The sequence below is a fragment of the Hippocampus bargibanti genome, linkage group LG20 (assembly GCF_051943395.1).
Source record: "Hippocampus bargibanti isolate YZ-2025 linkage group LG20, ASM5194339v1, whole genome shotgun sequence".
NCBI classification, from domain to species: domain Eukaryota; kingdom Metazoa; phylum Chordata; class Actinopteri; order Syngnathiformes; family Syngnathidae; genus Hippocampus; species Hippocampus bargibanti.
Genome location: NC_142753.1, coordinates 2,405,001 through 2,420,600, shown reverse-complemented (window position 1 = coordinate 2,420,600; position 15,600 = coordinate 2,405,001). Strand labels below are relative to the sequence as shown.

Here is a 15,600-nt window from a genome sequence, read left to right as displayed (position 1 = left end):
AACAACCCTCCGCCTTCGTTAGCGATGAGGCCAAAGTGGCTTTCATCACCAGCCTGCTCATGGGCCAGGCCGAGTGATGGGTGTTGGCCGTCCGGGAGTCCTGGCCCGAACTTTGCAGTTCCTACCCGGACTTTGTGGCCGAGCTTCGCCAAGTGTTCCACCACCCGGTCACAGAGTGCGAGGCCGAGGGACTCCTTCTGGACTGTGTGCAAGGTGCGCGTTCGGCCACTGAGTACTCCATCGACTTCTGCATCCAGGCTGCCCGGAGCGGCTACAACGATAAAGCGCTGAGAGGAGTGTTTCGTTGCAGACTGAGCGCTGCTCTCAAGGACGAGCTGACCACCCGCGACGCGGGCACCACCCTCAGCGAAATGATTGATGTCGTCATCTGCCTGGACCATCGCCTCCGTGAGCGGCAGCGGGAGCAAGGCACCAAGCGGTCCGGCGAACCTGGACACGAGCAGCAGACGACCACACTGACGGCGACGAGCAGGCGCGACGCCAGGAGGAGCTCCCCGAGCCGCTGCAGGTGGGGAGCGGGGACGATAGAGCCAACCCAGAGGGTCGCCGCACCCAAGGACCCCCGCCCAAGACCTCCAGCACCCGCAAGTCCCCGGCCACACGGCGACCGCGACGGCCATCGATGGCATCGAGGATGGCGCCCGTCACGCAATTGCGGAGTTGGACGGCGAAATATTTGGACCGTCCAACTCCCAAGGTATACGGGCACTAGTGGATTCGGGGGCGGACGGGTGCTTTATCGACCCCCAACTGGCTGAGGCATTGGGTTGCGGCATCGAGGACCTCGAGATCCCCAGGGAGATCCTGGACCTTGACGGCCGACTGTTAGCCCGGGCAACGCGGATCACCACACCCCTTAAACTCCGGTTATCAGGTAACCATGTCGAACACCGCCAGTTCCTCATTATGCCCTCCCGCAACGTGCCACTCGTGCTGGGCCGCCCCTGGCTCAGCACTCATGACCCTTCCATTTCTTGGGAGGGTCCCACCATACAGGGTTCGAGCCCCTACTGCTATGCCAATTGCCTACAGTCGGCTACGGCAGGGCGAGACCCCTCCCGCGGTGGCACGCCCAAGAAGATCTGTCTCAAGGGCATCCCACATTGCTACCATGACCTGCGGGAGGCGTTCAGCAAGGACAACGGGCAATCCCTGCCACCCCACCGGCCGTATGACTGCCCTATTGAACCGCAGCCAGGGGCTCCACTACCGGACTCCAGACTCTACCATATCTCACATCCGGAACAAGAAGCCCTCAGCACATACATAGACTCTCCCCTTGCGGCGGGACTTATTCAACCCTCGCGTTCCCCGCTCGGCGCAGGGTTCTTCTTTAGATCTGTTCTTGTAGATCTGTTCTTCTTGTATATCTGTTCTTCTTCAGATCCCTGCGTCCGTGTGTCGATTATCGGGGTCTGAACGACATCACCATTCGCAACAAATGCCCTCTCCCCCTCATGGATTCAGCCTTCGCGCCTCTTCAGTCGGTGACCATTTTTACTAAGTTAGATCTACGAAGTGCTTATCACCTGGTTCGCATCAGAGAGGGGGACGAGTGGAAAACCGCATTCAAAACGCCCTTGGGATATTTTGAATATTTGGTGATGCCGTTCGGACTCACCAAGGCCCCCGCCGTATTCCAAAGCCTCATTAACGATCTGCTCAGGGACTTGATCAACGTTTTTGTGTTTGTCTATTTAGATCATTTTCTCTAAATTCTCAGAAGAACACCGGCAGCACGTCCGACGGGTCCTGGCGCGGCTCCTGTAAAACCGGCTCTACGTGAAGTACGTGAAGCAGAGAAGTGCGAGTTCCATGTCCGCTCTCTGTCTTTTCTGAGGTTCGTCGTGGAGCAGGGGCAGCTCCGGGCCGATCCCGCCACAACCAAAGCGGTGGTAGAGTGGCCAACCCCGAAGATGCGCAAGCAGCTCCAACGGTTTCTGGGGTTTGCCAATTTCTACCGCCGCTTTATTCGCGGTTATAGTCAGAAGGCACTCCCCCTCACTAACCTCACTGACACCAAAGTGCCATTCAGGTGGTCACCCGTATTCTGACTTTAATATCAGAATTCTGACTTTAAAGTCAGAATTCTGAGAATAATGTCAGAATTTTGCCAACCATATTATATATATTTTTCTTCAGTGGCCCTAATCCTCTTCCGTAGAATGACACTGCACCATGACACGGTATTTATACCTATGCCCTTGTAACTTTAGGTATATAAAATCGAGAGACACAATGAGCTATTGTTCCTGCATGGTTAATGAGGCTCCAGGATATTTCCCAGTCAAATGAAGGCGAGCAAGCTCTTTTTAGGTATATGTAGGCATTCGGCCAAAATGATCCTCCCTTTCTACGTTCCTAATATAAAGTGACCTTGACAGTTTTGAAAGGCGCTTATAAATGAAATGTACAGTATTGTAGCCGTTGAGGAAAGAGCACACACGACTGAATGTGAAGACGTGTTTATTCCAACGGCTAACAAGTAGATCTAACTCAAACAGAAAATTCAGTGAAATATATGTGACATAAACCCGCCCCCTCCCGTGCACCTGCTGGGTGAGATGCCTGGCCCTAGTGCCCGCCAACAGCCCCCCAAGAACACCCAGAAGGAAGGTCAAGGTGAAAATTTTGCAGGGGGCTTGACGAATATTTTGGGGACGCAGTGGTGCTGGAGTCAGGGGCTCTCCTGGCAGAAAGGGGAAAGTAGGTGTACCCGAAGCTTCAGGCAGAAATTCACCAGGGACGCGGAGCGGCTGGTCGAGCACTAACTCTGCCGGTGCGGCGTTAAGGTCTTCTTTTGGGGCCGAATGGAACCTGAGACGGACCCACGGAACCGTCCGATAGCGCGGCCCGTAGCACGGCTTTAAGTGACCGGTAGAAACGTTCACACACCCCGTTAGCCTGCGGGTGGTAGGCCATAGTGCGGTGTACCTGCACACTCAAGGACTGCGCCATGGCCGGCCAGAGCTCGGACACAAACTGGGGCCCCTGTCCGAAGTGATATCGGATGGCGTGCCGAAACATGTGACCCAGGACGACAGAAATGCGCGGGCTATATCTGACGAGGTCGTGGAGGACAGGGGGACTGCTTCCAGCCACCTAGTGGTCTGATCAACCATAGTGAGGATTTAATTATAATCCTACACTCCCCAGCAAGTATCGTGTGACGTCATGAATATTTTTGCGAGTCTGGTTGTCTCATGGAATGTATACACCAACAACAAACATTTCATTTTTCATTTTCTCATAACAAGGTGCCAGAAGAAGTTGTTGGAGTGCGCTCATCATACTAAAGCATCTTTTATTAGTTTTTATTTTATTTTTTCCCCCAGACTAAGCGTGAACGATTGTTAAAAAAAATAAAAGCCGTGAACCAGACGGCATACTTATTCAAATAAAAAACTGAGATGCAATTGCAAACTGTGCATTAATTTAAAAAGCATCTATCTCCCTCCATGCAGACAAATGCTACATGTATAGAAAACAGGTTCAAGATTTCAAAAAGCTATAAACAGATCTTCAGGAAAACAGAAAATGAATATTAAAAACAAATCTCATTCTCACCTATGTACAGTATTTACTATTTACAGATTTTTTTCTCACTCATTACCATAAGTTAACAAAATACTTATAACACGAGTCTCATAAAACTCGCTGCCTTTTAAAACCACATTAAACTATTTTTTTTTCAATTAAGGAATAAGTTTTAAAATTGATCCTTTCTCACACTCTCTCTCTCTCTTTTTTTGAAGCGGGAACTTAAAAGTCATTTGAGTAAACTCTGCCCGGGGGTTTCAGGCACATGTCTGATGACATCGTAGATTGTGGTGTGCATATCCTGAAGTGACTCCAGTCGAGCCAGAGATCTGCATGATGCCTGCAGGACAGTAGAGAGAAAAACATCCATTTAACAGGTATTGCAATAAAAGTGGAAGCTGGGGGCGGGGCATACTTGTGCAGATTCCATTTTCCCAGGCATGGAGACAAATTCATAGATGCCAAAGTCTTCAGATGCATCCTCATGGCCTGTTGATGAATATATTCTTTTATGAGACCATGAGGTGAATGCAAATGATTATTTGCACTGACATTGACACCAACAGATAATTATTAAATACAATATATTACAATACATTGATTTATATTGTGTTTTAACAACAACTGAAGCTATAACCCAAAGTGTAACTCATAATTAACTCATTCAATGCCAGACAGAGAAAAATCTCTCCACTCCAGTGCCAGCGTTTCTGGCATTGTCACCTGAATTCCAGAACCCACGGAATATTGAGTTTTACGACTACATAAACATGCAGAATTATGATACAAGGGGTGTCTTACCAGATCGATGTGGTCGTTTCTGATCAGAGATTGGTCTGGAAAAAAAAGTTAATCTAAGTCAAAGGTGATAGAAATATGTATTTGAGTTCATTGAATAGTTAGTTATGTCTACCTGTTGTAAATTCTCATGAGCACTGCGGATAAGATGAAATGAGGGGAAAAATGAATACATAATGCGGTTGAGAAAATATCAAATAATATATAATAGGCTATCTAACCTCTTTTTGGATGACAGGCTTTCCTAAAAAATACCAGCAGCATGGTGCCAATAATGAACAAAGAACACAAAGTAATAACAGCCAGCGGGGAGAGGGTGTGATTATCCTGGGTGTGCTTCTCTTTTCCTGAAAACAAACACAGGAGGGACTACAAATTACTCATGTTTATACTGCATTTGGACTCCATTAGGAGTCCTTTGGAACCGGGGGGGGGGGGGGGGGGGGGTTAGTGTTTGAGTACCGCTGTATACAAAACAAAAAGTGACATACACACACCGCGGCATAATGAATTAAAATGAATGTCATAGTAATTGTGAAGTATGGATGAAAAATAAAGGAAAAGGAAATTCAAGTTTAAAAATATTCAGAAATTAACACTCCGAGGACTCCACTTTCTCAGCGGATTTCAAAACTCTGAAGTACACTTTTGAGTCAGGGTGTAGTCCGAAGCAGGCTTCTGATTGGCCGCCGGTGCCGAGTATGCAAATTGCCAAACGAACGTTCGAAGACGCGAAAAATTATGACACATAATGTTTGTTAAATCCTCTCGCAAAATGCCAAACGAACGTTCGTTTGGCAATTTGCATACTCGGCACTGGCAGCCAATCAGAAGCATGCTTCGGACTACACCCTGATGCAAAAGTGTACTTCAGAGTTTTGAAACCCGCTGAGAAAGTGGAGTCAACGTGGCTTGTAGCGATTTGTTACCCGCCATTGGGTTAAACCCTAACCAGTAATCAGCGATGGCTTATACTGATTACTGATTACAAACCTTTTCTCTCCATCACCATGACAACATATCGGCGTTCCATTCGGTACGCCGTCTCTCCTCATGCTATAAAACCTCGTCAACAAACACAACAGCTGTTATGCTCTGTTTACTTTCCCACACGCTGAACTTTAATACGGACACCGGGCATTGGATCCTAGCAACAGAGATAAAAATGTGCTGTTCATAAGCCATAGTAGTCATCATCAGGTTTCACTTCCCTGGCACGGACAGAATTTGTAGCCCTACTTGTAATAAAACCTCATCTGATGTTGACCGCCTAATTCCCCGAAACACCTATTGATCGGCGTCATTTTCCACCCACCCATTCCAAATCTGGCGACCACCAAGGTGAAGTGGGTCTCGTCTTGCTTCTGCGTTACATTGTTGAAGGCACGGCACAAGTACTCCTCAGCCTGGGCCAGTTTGTAGGAAAGAACCTCCAACCTCGGGCCTTCGGTGATGATCCGCGTCGTGTTGCGGTACTTGGAGATCCACACGTAGCTGTTGGGTGGGTTGGACTCAGCCCGGCATTCAAAGACGACCACTTCTCCGGGGTTGATGGTGAACACCTCCCCCGTGCGGAGGCCTTGGTCAGAGTTCACTTCTAAGTTATACGGGCCATCTAGCGAGGATATAAATGGGTTGGTCAAAACAAAAGTCATACATCACAAAATTCAACCATCTCAAAAGCCTGGATTGGACCCGTTTAACTCATTCACCGCCAGACGATGTGCAAAAATGTGTCCACTCCAGTACCAGGGTTTTGTCATTTTCACTCAAATTACAGAACCCACAGAATAGTCAGTTTTAGGACTACATAGACATTTAATTCGGCGTAAGAAACCTTAGACTATCTTCTATCATAAAAAAAAAAGAGTTAATTCCTAAGTTATATGGGTCTGCAGTTATCTGAGCTTGAAATTGGGGCAGGTGTTCAAAATACAATAGAATACAATGCATATTACAAATACAAATCTTCTTCTTTTCCTTTCGGCTTTTTCCTTCAAGGGGTCGCCACAGCGAATCAGTGTCCTCCATCTTCAGAGGTATGATACGCGTGTTTGTTTTGGCCCAGCTGTTACGTCGGATGCCCTTCCTGACACAACCCTCTGTGTCCTTCATACATAAATACAAATACAAAATACAAATACAAATTAACTCCTTCACTTCACAGTCCTCTCCTGTATCTTCTGGTGTGCCCCAAGGTTCTGTCCTGGGACAGCTCCTCTTTATCACCTACCTTCTTCCCCTTGGCAATATTCTCCGCAAATTTGGTATCCAATTTCATTGCTTTGCGGATGACACCCAGCTCTATCTCTCCAGCAAACCCGACGCCTCTCTTCCAACGTCTTCCCTTTCACTCTGCCTCTCTGAAATTAAATCCTGGTTTACCCATAACTTCCTCAAACTTAACAGCGACAAAACTGAAATTCTCCTCGTTGGTAACAAATCCACCTTGAGCAAAGCGAACAGTTTTTCTCTCACTATTGACAATTCGACCGTTTCTCCCTCCCATCAGGTGAAAAGCCTACGTGTCATTGTTGACAGCACACTTTCCACTCCCATATAAATAACTCTACATACTTCCTCCTACGCAATATCAATCGTCTTCGTCCGTCTCTCACTCCTCACACCATGCTATCCTCGTTCATAGTCTTGTCACCTCCCGGATTGACTATTGCAATTAACTTCTCTTTGGTGTCCCTCAGAAACTTCTCCACAAACTTCAACTCGTCCAGAATTCTTCAGCCCGGATCATCACCAGAACCTCATCCTTTCACCACATCACCCCTGTCCTTCAAGAGCTCCACTGGCTCCCGGTCAAATATAGAATCAATTTTAAAAGTCTTCTTTATACATTTAAAGCTATTCATAACCTATACATACCTATTTGACCTTCTTCAAATTTCTATTCCCTCTCGTTCCCTCAGATACTCTTCTTCCTTCCACCTCTGTGCCCCCCATTCAGCTGCTCTGCCCCCAAAGTTTGAAACTCACTTCCTCCCAACATTTGTAACATCGATTCTCTTCCCACCTTCAAGTCCCATCTCAAAACCCACCTCTATAAAATAGCATTTTCTGTGTAGCTCTCTCTCTCTTGTTTCTATTTATAATTGTATTTTATTTATTGCATTCTATTTGTGATTGTATTTTATTTATTATAGTACCTATGCTTGTCTGTGACTATAAAGTGTCCTTGAGAGCTTTGAAAGACGCTTAAAATGTAATTTATTATTATTATTATTATTATTATTATTATTATTATTATTATTATTATTATTATATTTCTATAGTGCTTTAACAGCAGTTGAAGCTGTAACAAAGTGCTAACATGGACAAAAGTCAAATCCTGTCCCCTCGTGGAAGGGAAAAACATTGCCAGAAGTCTGACCAGTGCTTTATCGGCACCCAAGCATGAAAAAAAAAAAAAACGCACAAATTTGGGAATGGCGCTCCACGTCACATTTTTCAATACCCGAATACATTCGGGAATGGCAGCGAATGAGTTAAGGAGAAAGCCCACTCACAGTAAACGGCGAGCTCCAAGGCCTTTTTGCATCTCTCCTGGCTGAGGGGGTTGCTCGCCACACAGCGGTAACTTCCCTTGTCCTCCTTTTTAACGGGGCTGATCAGCAGGGTGGACTTGTCTTTCGAAAAGTGGTATCTGTCACTGACACCCAGAAGGACATTGTCTCTGTACCACTGAAACACAACTCTGGTTCCTCTTTCCACCGAACACGTCCACGTCACGTTGGCTTTGTCCTCGACGACTGCATCCGATGGCCTTTTTTTGATGACTGGCATGGACACGGGAACTAAAAAACAAATACAACAGTGTGATATTTAGAGATTGATGCATTAACTGACTTACAATGCGTCAAACTCAAATAAACTCACCGTCCACAGTGACGCGCACTGTGTGCTCCTCTTTGAAAACCCGACCCGATTTGTTTTGAAACTCGATGTTGAGGTTGAGGTGATAATGGCCTTCATCGTGCTGGTTTAATGTCCGTATGAGCAAAGACATGTTGGGCTCTTTAAAAACGACATGGTCGCGGTATATCATGTTAGTAATGGTGAATTCTTTGGTAAAGGTCACCAAAGTGGTCTTGGTCCCGTTGGTGGTGGTGTGGGACCAGGTTCCTTGGATCTCCGCCTCATCCAAACGGAAGTATATCTCCACCGGGAGGCGGAGGGATTTTCCCTCAATGCCGTGGCGCGTTGATGAGGGCACGTGGATGAATCTGGCATTGACATCTGTTAGGGGCAAAGAGGAAGAGGAATTGTTTTTAAATAAATAAATAAAATAATAATAATAATAAATTAATAAATAAATACACACACATAGACACGTACACACGTACATACATACATACATACATACACATAAATACATATATAATTACAAAATACATAAACACATTCAATACATAAACACAAAATACATAAAAATACATAAATGCATGAATACATAAATACATACATAAATACATACATAAATACATACATGAATACATAAATAAATAGGTATATATATACAAATAAAAATACATAAATAGATCAATAACTCTAAATAAATAACTACCTTAATAACTAAAATACATGGCTAAAAAATTAAAATTAAAATTAAAATTAAAATTAAAATTAAAATTAAAAAAAAGTAAAAGTTAAAGTTAAAGTTAATGTTAATGTTAATGTTAATGTTAAAGATAAAGATAAAGGAAAAATTAATTGATCTTGAGAGATACATCTCTTCATCGGAATGTTCATTTCCAGTACTGAATATGAACTCATTTTTCAAGTGACAATTTGCATTTCAAATCTCATCATTGAAATGTGCCGGAATGGCTAACAGGGAGTGTAGCTTTGTTCATGTCAAAGCATTAAAGGACAACCGACGTCTCCGGACAAGTTGTGTCCATAATTTGTAAAATGGCTTCAAATGACTTCTACCAGTGACGTGCAGGTGAGGCTGTGCCTCACCTGTCATCATGGAAATATCTAATGAAAAAATACATTAAACACTTATACAGTTATTATACTATACAGTTATTTAGTGATTTGTACTTACTTTAATGTTCTTTTTCCATTTAACTTCACCATTTTTGGATATTTTTTTTTCTAAATTGCTGAATTTTCACATTTAATGATCAAACACTAAGCAGAGACGAGCGGTGAGGCAGCAGCTGGCTGAGCCTCACCATGGATTGCGCAATGACTATGCTAACAGTGATGGCTTGCTCTGCAGTGAGGCCGCATTGCTGTCCCTCTGCATATCGCTATTAAAGCGTTCAAACACGTTTAGTATATGAACTTGTCACATCTCATCGCCGTCCTGGGCGCGCCCCGCCCCTCCTGTCACCTCCTCCGCTGCTCCCTGGAGACGGCCCCTCATCACACACCTGGGTTCCCACAGCTGTTTGTCATTTCCTTGATTGTGCCTTCTGACTATTTGCTCGGGCTGACAGTGTAGACACCCAGGCATCATGGGGTAGGAGTGGGACACAGCAGTGGTCGTCTTTGAATGTCTGCACGCGGCCACCACAGACTAATAGTCCAGAGTCCTGGTCTTTGTAGACCACCAGCATGTTCGTTGTTGAATTTGGGAAGTTTACGCCCTCTTGTGCTGAAAGAAAAATGTCTCGCAGGGCATCTTTCCGTTCTTCCACAGAGATGGCTCCTTTGGAGGAGACTGCCTCCCACTTTGGGCCGCCCAAGGCTTGAACTTGCTCAGAGAACCTTTTTGCCGCCCTCCTGACCATTGCAACTGTTTTGACCAGTCTGGTCAGCACACTGAACCGTTTGACATCCAAAAGGTTTTTAACAACTGACCGTCTTGGCGGTCTCCTCTTTTCTGTTTGGGTGGGATTGGACTCTTTTTCCAGAGACTGTTTCTGAGCTTGGGACCTTGTCAACACAGCAGCAAATGCTTTTCTCTGCAACTTGGATTAGCTCCACTACTCTTCGTGGCTGGTTGCTTTTGACAGGTTGTATTCTCTGCAGCTCCTCCACGTCCGGTTGCCATAGTGATTCTCCAGAACACGGAAGATGAAGATCTTTCCTGATCTTGTCCTCAACACTGTCCAGCAATTGGGCCCTTTTCACTTCCCTAGAACCGGTTCGCTCACCTTGTCTTTGGAGCGCTTCCCAGTCCTTTTTCCACCTGTGGATGTCACGTTTGATTCCGGTGAACATAGGAAGGGTTGTTGGCTTCAACTTGATGGCTGGTACGGGGTAGCTGGACGTAATTGGTTCCTTCCTGACCTCTTCTTACCCCTTCTTGGGGGAGACAAGCTTGGTGGCTTGAATTTCCAGGGCTTTTAAGGTTGTCAGGATTTCAGCTACTGTATCTTCAGGAATCCATTGTCTCCACCGGCTATGTACCTCTTTTGCAGTCTTCATTAATCCTTCAAAGTGGTTCAGCAAGAACTGGTATCCATCCAGGTTCATATCCTCAGGGTCCACAGGGTCCACAGCAGTGGTGCCTTCTGACTATTTGCCGATCGCACAATACCGTCTCTGTCGGAGTATTCTCAAAGCCACCATTGCTACTACCGTGCCGTCAGGTCTGCCGTTATCTATCCCTACCTATTACCTCATCCTGCTGTCATCTTTGCATGTGTGTCTCAGTAAAGACTTTTGTTCGTGAGAATCTGTCTCGCCATGTATTTTGGATCCAACCTCCCCGCTTTCCTTTCGTCACTCGAGCCCTGCCCCCAAGCCTCAAGTGACGTGACATAATACTCCGACCACCTATGGATCCCGCCGGCGAAGACAGATTCCTCGCCGCCCTGACCATGCAAGCGCAGCGTTCGAGCCAGTTGGCCCGTGCCATCGCGGAAGTCAGCCAAATTACCACCATGCTGGCTCAACGCTTCGAGGTGGCTGAGACACGCATTGCCGCCCTCACAGCCAAGTCTTTCCCGCCCGTGAGTAGGCACGCGCTACAGCTACCTCTTCCCTCACGCTACGCAGGCGAAACCGGGCGCTGCGCTCAGTTTCTTATGCAGTGCACGCTCGTGTTCGAACAACATCCATACGCCTACGTTAGCGATGAAGAGAAGGTAGCCTTCATTACCAGCCTGCTCACGGGAGAAGCCGAGACCTGGGTGATGGCCGTCCGGGGGTCCCGACCGGAGCTGCGCACCTCGTACCCGGACTTCGTCGCCGAAATACGCCGGGTTTTCCATCATCCGGTGACGGAGTTCGAGGCTGAGGGGAGACTGCTGGACTGCGTCCAAGGGGCCAGTTCAGCCGCGGAATACTCCGTCTCCTTCCGCATGCAGGCTGCTGGCAGCGGCTACAGCGCCCAAGCGTTGAGGGGGGTGTTTCGTCGCGGTTTGAACGCCGATCTCAAAGACGAGTTGTCTACCCGCGACGCTGGCACTACCTTCGACAACCTGGTCGCCATAGTCATCGGCCTGGATCACCGTCTTCGGGAGCGACAGAGGGAGCAGCGCGGTCGGTGGCTCAACGAGCCCCGAAGCCGGTCCAGGTCTACCACACCCGGCAGTGACCAAAATTAGATTACAGATGTGCTCAGGGACTTCCTCAACGTTTTTGTTTTTGTGTATTTAGATGACATTCTCATTTTCTCTCATTCTGCAGAAGAACACCGGCAACACGTCCGACGGGTCCTGGCGCGGCTCCTGCAAAACCGGCTCTACGTGAAGGCAGAGAAGTGCGAGTTCCATGTCCGCTCTCTGTCCTTTCTAGGGATCGTCGTGGAGCAGGGGCAGCTCACGGCCGACCCCGCCAAAACTAAAGCGGTGGTAGAATGGCCGATCCCGAAGATGCGTAAACAGCTCCAGCGGTTTTTGGGGTTTGCCAACTTCTACCGCCGCTTCATTCACGGGTATAGTCAGAAGGCACTCCCCCTCACTAACCTCACGTCCACCAAGATTCCCTTCAGATGGACGCCGGACGCTGAGGGGGCATTCAACCGCCTCCGTCTAGCCTTCACGAATCCCCCTGTTCTGCATCATCCCGACCCGGACCTCCCGTTCACGGTCGAGGTTGACGCATCCGAGTCCGGAGTAGGGGCCGTCCTGTCCCAGCGCTCTCCCACTGACCAGAAGCTACGCCCATGCGCCTTCTTCTCCCGCCGGCTCAGCCCCGCCGAGGCCAACTATGACGTCGGCAACCGGGAACTGCTGGCGGTCGTCTTGGCCCTGCAGGAATGGAGACACTGGCTTGAGGGAGCGAAACACCCCTTCACCATCTACACGGACCATAAAAACCTGGCGGCCATCCGGTCTGCCAAGAGACTAAACTCACGACAGGCCCGATGGTCACTCTTCCTCACTCGTTTTAACTTTTCTTTCACTTACTGCCCAGGGTCACAGAACACCAAGCCTGATGCCCTATCCCGCATCCATGAGCCGGCAGAAAGGGAGGAGACCACCACTAACATCCTGCCGGCCCAGCGCATCCTGGGTGCCCTGAGGTGGGAGGTTGAGAGGAAAGTTCAGCAAGCCCAGGGGACGATCCCCATCCCCAGGGGCTGTCCCAAGGATCGCCTGTTCGTCCCTCCCCCCCCTCTTCGCACGGAGGTGCTCATCTGGGGGCACACCTCCAAGATAGCCTGTCACCCGGGGGTCAACAGGACGATCCAACTCATCGCCCAACGGTTCTGGTGGCCGGGGTTCAGGAGGGACATCACCCTCTTCGTGAAGGCCTGCCCGACCTGCTCCCGTGGGAAAGCCTCCCACCAGCCCCCGGCAGGACTCCTCCAGCCTCTACCGGTGCCGTCCAGACCCTGGTCCCACATCTCTGTCGACTTCGTGACAGGCCTCCCCCCCCCCCTCCCGTGGCAAGACGGTCGTCCTCACCATAGTGGACCGATTCTCCAAGTCAGCCCACTTCGTCCCGTTAACCAGGTTGCCGTCCGCCATCGAGACGGCTCAACTCCTGGTTAACCACGTCGTCCGTCTCCACGGGATTCCGACGAACATCGTGTCGGACCGGAGACCGCAGTTCGTGTCCAAGGTATGGAAACGTTTCTGCCGGTCCCTAGGGGCGTCGGCGAGCCTGTCGTCTGGATACCATCCCCAGACCAACGGACAGACGGAGAGGAAGAACCAGGACCTGGAGGCGGCCCTCCGGTGCGTGTGCCTCCATAACCCGGCGTCGTGGGCCCTACATCTACCCTGGGTGGAGTACGCCCACAACTCCCTGGTCTCCACAGCCACAGGTCGGTCCCCATTCATGTCCGCCTGTGGCTGTAGCCGCCCTTGTTTCCCACCCAGGAGGGCCAGGTGGAGGTCCCGTCTATTGAACATCACCTCAGACGGGCCCACCGAGTCTGGAAGGAGACCAGGGACGCCCTGACATGCACCGCATCCCGGAACCAGCGGGTGGCGGACCATCATCGGCGACAGGCACCCAGCTACCAGGTCGGGCAGGAAGTGTGGCTGTCCACGAGGGACCTTCGGCTGGCAGGGTCTTCAGCCAAGCTGGGCCCACGCTTCACAGGTCCCTTCCCCATCGAGGCCATCCTCAGCCCGGTCTCGGTGAGGCTCCTGCTGCCACCCACCATGAGGATCCACCCCGTATTCCACGTTTCCCTCCTCAAGCCAGTGGAAACCAGCTCCTTAGCCCCCACGCCCACCCCCCACCTCCCCCCCGGATGTTGTCCGACGGACCGGTCTACACCGTGCGGGAGATACTGGACTCCAGGCGCATGGGCAGATGAGTGCAGTACCTGGTCGACTGGGAGGGCTATGGACCGGAGCAACGACAGTGGGTCCCACGTGCCTGGATCCTCGACCCGTCTCTCATCCGGGCGTTCCATGCGGCTCACCCATCCAAACCTGGTGGGCCGCCAAGAGGCGTCCGTTGAGGGGGGGGCACTGTCACATCTCGTCGCCGTCCTGGGCGCGCCCCGCCCCTCCTGTCACCTCCTCCGCTGCTCCTTGGAGATGGCCCCTCCCATCATCACGCACCTGGGTTCCCACAGCTGTTTGTCATTCCCTTGATTGTGCCTTCTGACTATATTTACCGATCGCACAATACCATCTCCGTCGGAGTATTCTGAAAGCCACCATTGCTACTACCGTGCCGTCAGGTCTGCCCTTATCTATCACTACCTATTACCTCATCCTGCTGTCATCTTTGCATGCGTGTCTCAGTAAAGACTTTTGTTCATGAGAATCTGTCTCGCCGTGTATTTTGGATCCAACCTCCCCGCTTTCCTTTCGTCACTCGTGCCCTGCCCTCAAGCCTCAAGTGATGTGACAGAACTAAATTTCTACAGTTTAGAAGGTGTTTAATGTAGAGTCACTTTACATTATAAACACTGTACTACAGTTTTATTTTATTGTATTTTGATCAAAACTGTGTGCATAGGTGAGGCACACAGTTCTCCTGCCTCATGACAGGGGGCGCTGGTGATTACACAGATTCTTCTTGGACCTCCTCGGCTGCAGAATAATAGAATTAGTGACAGCAAGCTACAGTAAACAGTTAGGAAGTTAAGTGCAACCATCCAGTCATTGTTTTCGTGTTGCTTGGCCTTATTTTCAGATTGGAGGATTACATATCTAAATTGAAAGAAATAGAGAGACTTTTTAAACTGAAGAAAGATAAGGAAGGCTTCTACAAAGAAGGCATCAATGCCTTTCTTCAGAAGGAGCGGCGCATGGACTTCATTTATAAGTAAAGGTAACACGATAATGTTTTTTTTTATTCTTTTTTTCTATGCTACAATTTATATAAAGAATGCTGACATGACATTTTAAACAAAACATGTTAACTGTTGCCAATCAAATGGTGAATAATCTACTCTGTAGAGTTCATGTTTGTAAATCTGACTGTGATGACGTCAGTGCCTCACCAGCCATCAACCTCACTGCACGTCACTGACTTCTACTGGGGGTATGTTAATAAGATTCCACCGCATATAGCTATATTTTACGTTTTAAGACTCGCGCTGAACATTCAGGAAGTCTTGATTTTGAGTTGGTGACGAGTCCGTACGTGACGTCAGAAAGGGACCGCCTCCTCACCGTAAAAAAGACGCATTGTAGCGTCTTTCCATCACGTCAATGTATTTTGATGTACTGTTTTTTTTAACCATGTCTTACACCCAAAAGCCGCCAGCAGAGAGAGGCAAACTCCATGGAAAGATAGTATCAGCCTGTGGAAACGAGCTGATTCATTCCTCACCGGAGCTGGTTGCCATTTTTCATCCTCTTCCTCCTGCCTCTTCCTCTGCCTCCCACTTGCCTCAAAATGGCCCAAATAAAT

The 15,600-nt window shown here is 48.7% G+C and overlaps 1 protein-coding gene across 1 annotated transcript in view; it reads right to left on the bottom strand.

Moving 5' to 3' along the window:
* Positions 1-2,496: 2,496 nt before the first annotated feature.
* hepacam2 (HEPACAM family member 2) overlaps positions 2,497-15,600 on the bottom strand; it is a 17,561-nt gene continuing 4,457 nt past the window's right edge. The window contains exons 2-9 of the mRNA XM_089023879.1: positions 8,251-8,610; positions 7,881-8,168; positions 5,675-5,974; positions 4,581-4,706; positions 4,475-4,496; positions 4,363-4,397; positions 3,977-4,050; positions 2,497-3,901 (exon numbers count right to left, since the gene is read on the bottom strand). Coding sequence (XP_088880005.1) covers positions 3,791-3,901; positions 3,977-4,050; positions 4,363-4,397; positions 4,475-4,496; positions 4,581-4,706; positions 5,675-5,974; positions 7,881-8,168; positions 8,251-8,610 — 1,316 coding nt within the window. The 3' untranslated portion in view covers positions 2,497-3,790. The remainder of the gene's footprint in view (positions 3,902-3,976; positions 4,051-4,362; positions 4,398-4,474; positions 4,497-4,580; positions 4,707-5,674; positions 5,975-7,880; positions 8,169-8,250; positions 8,611-15,600) is intronic.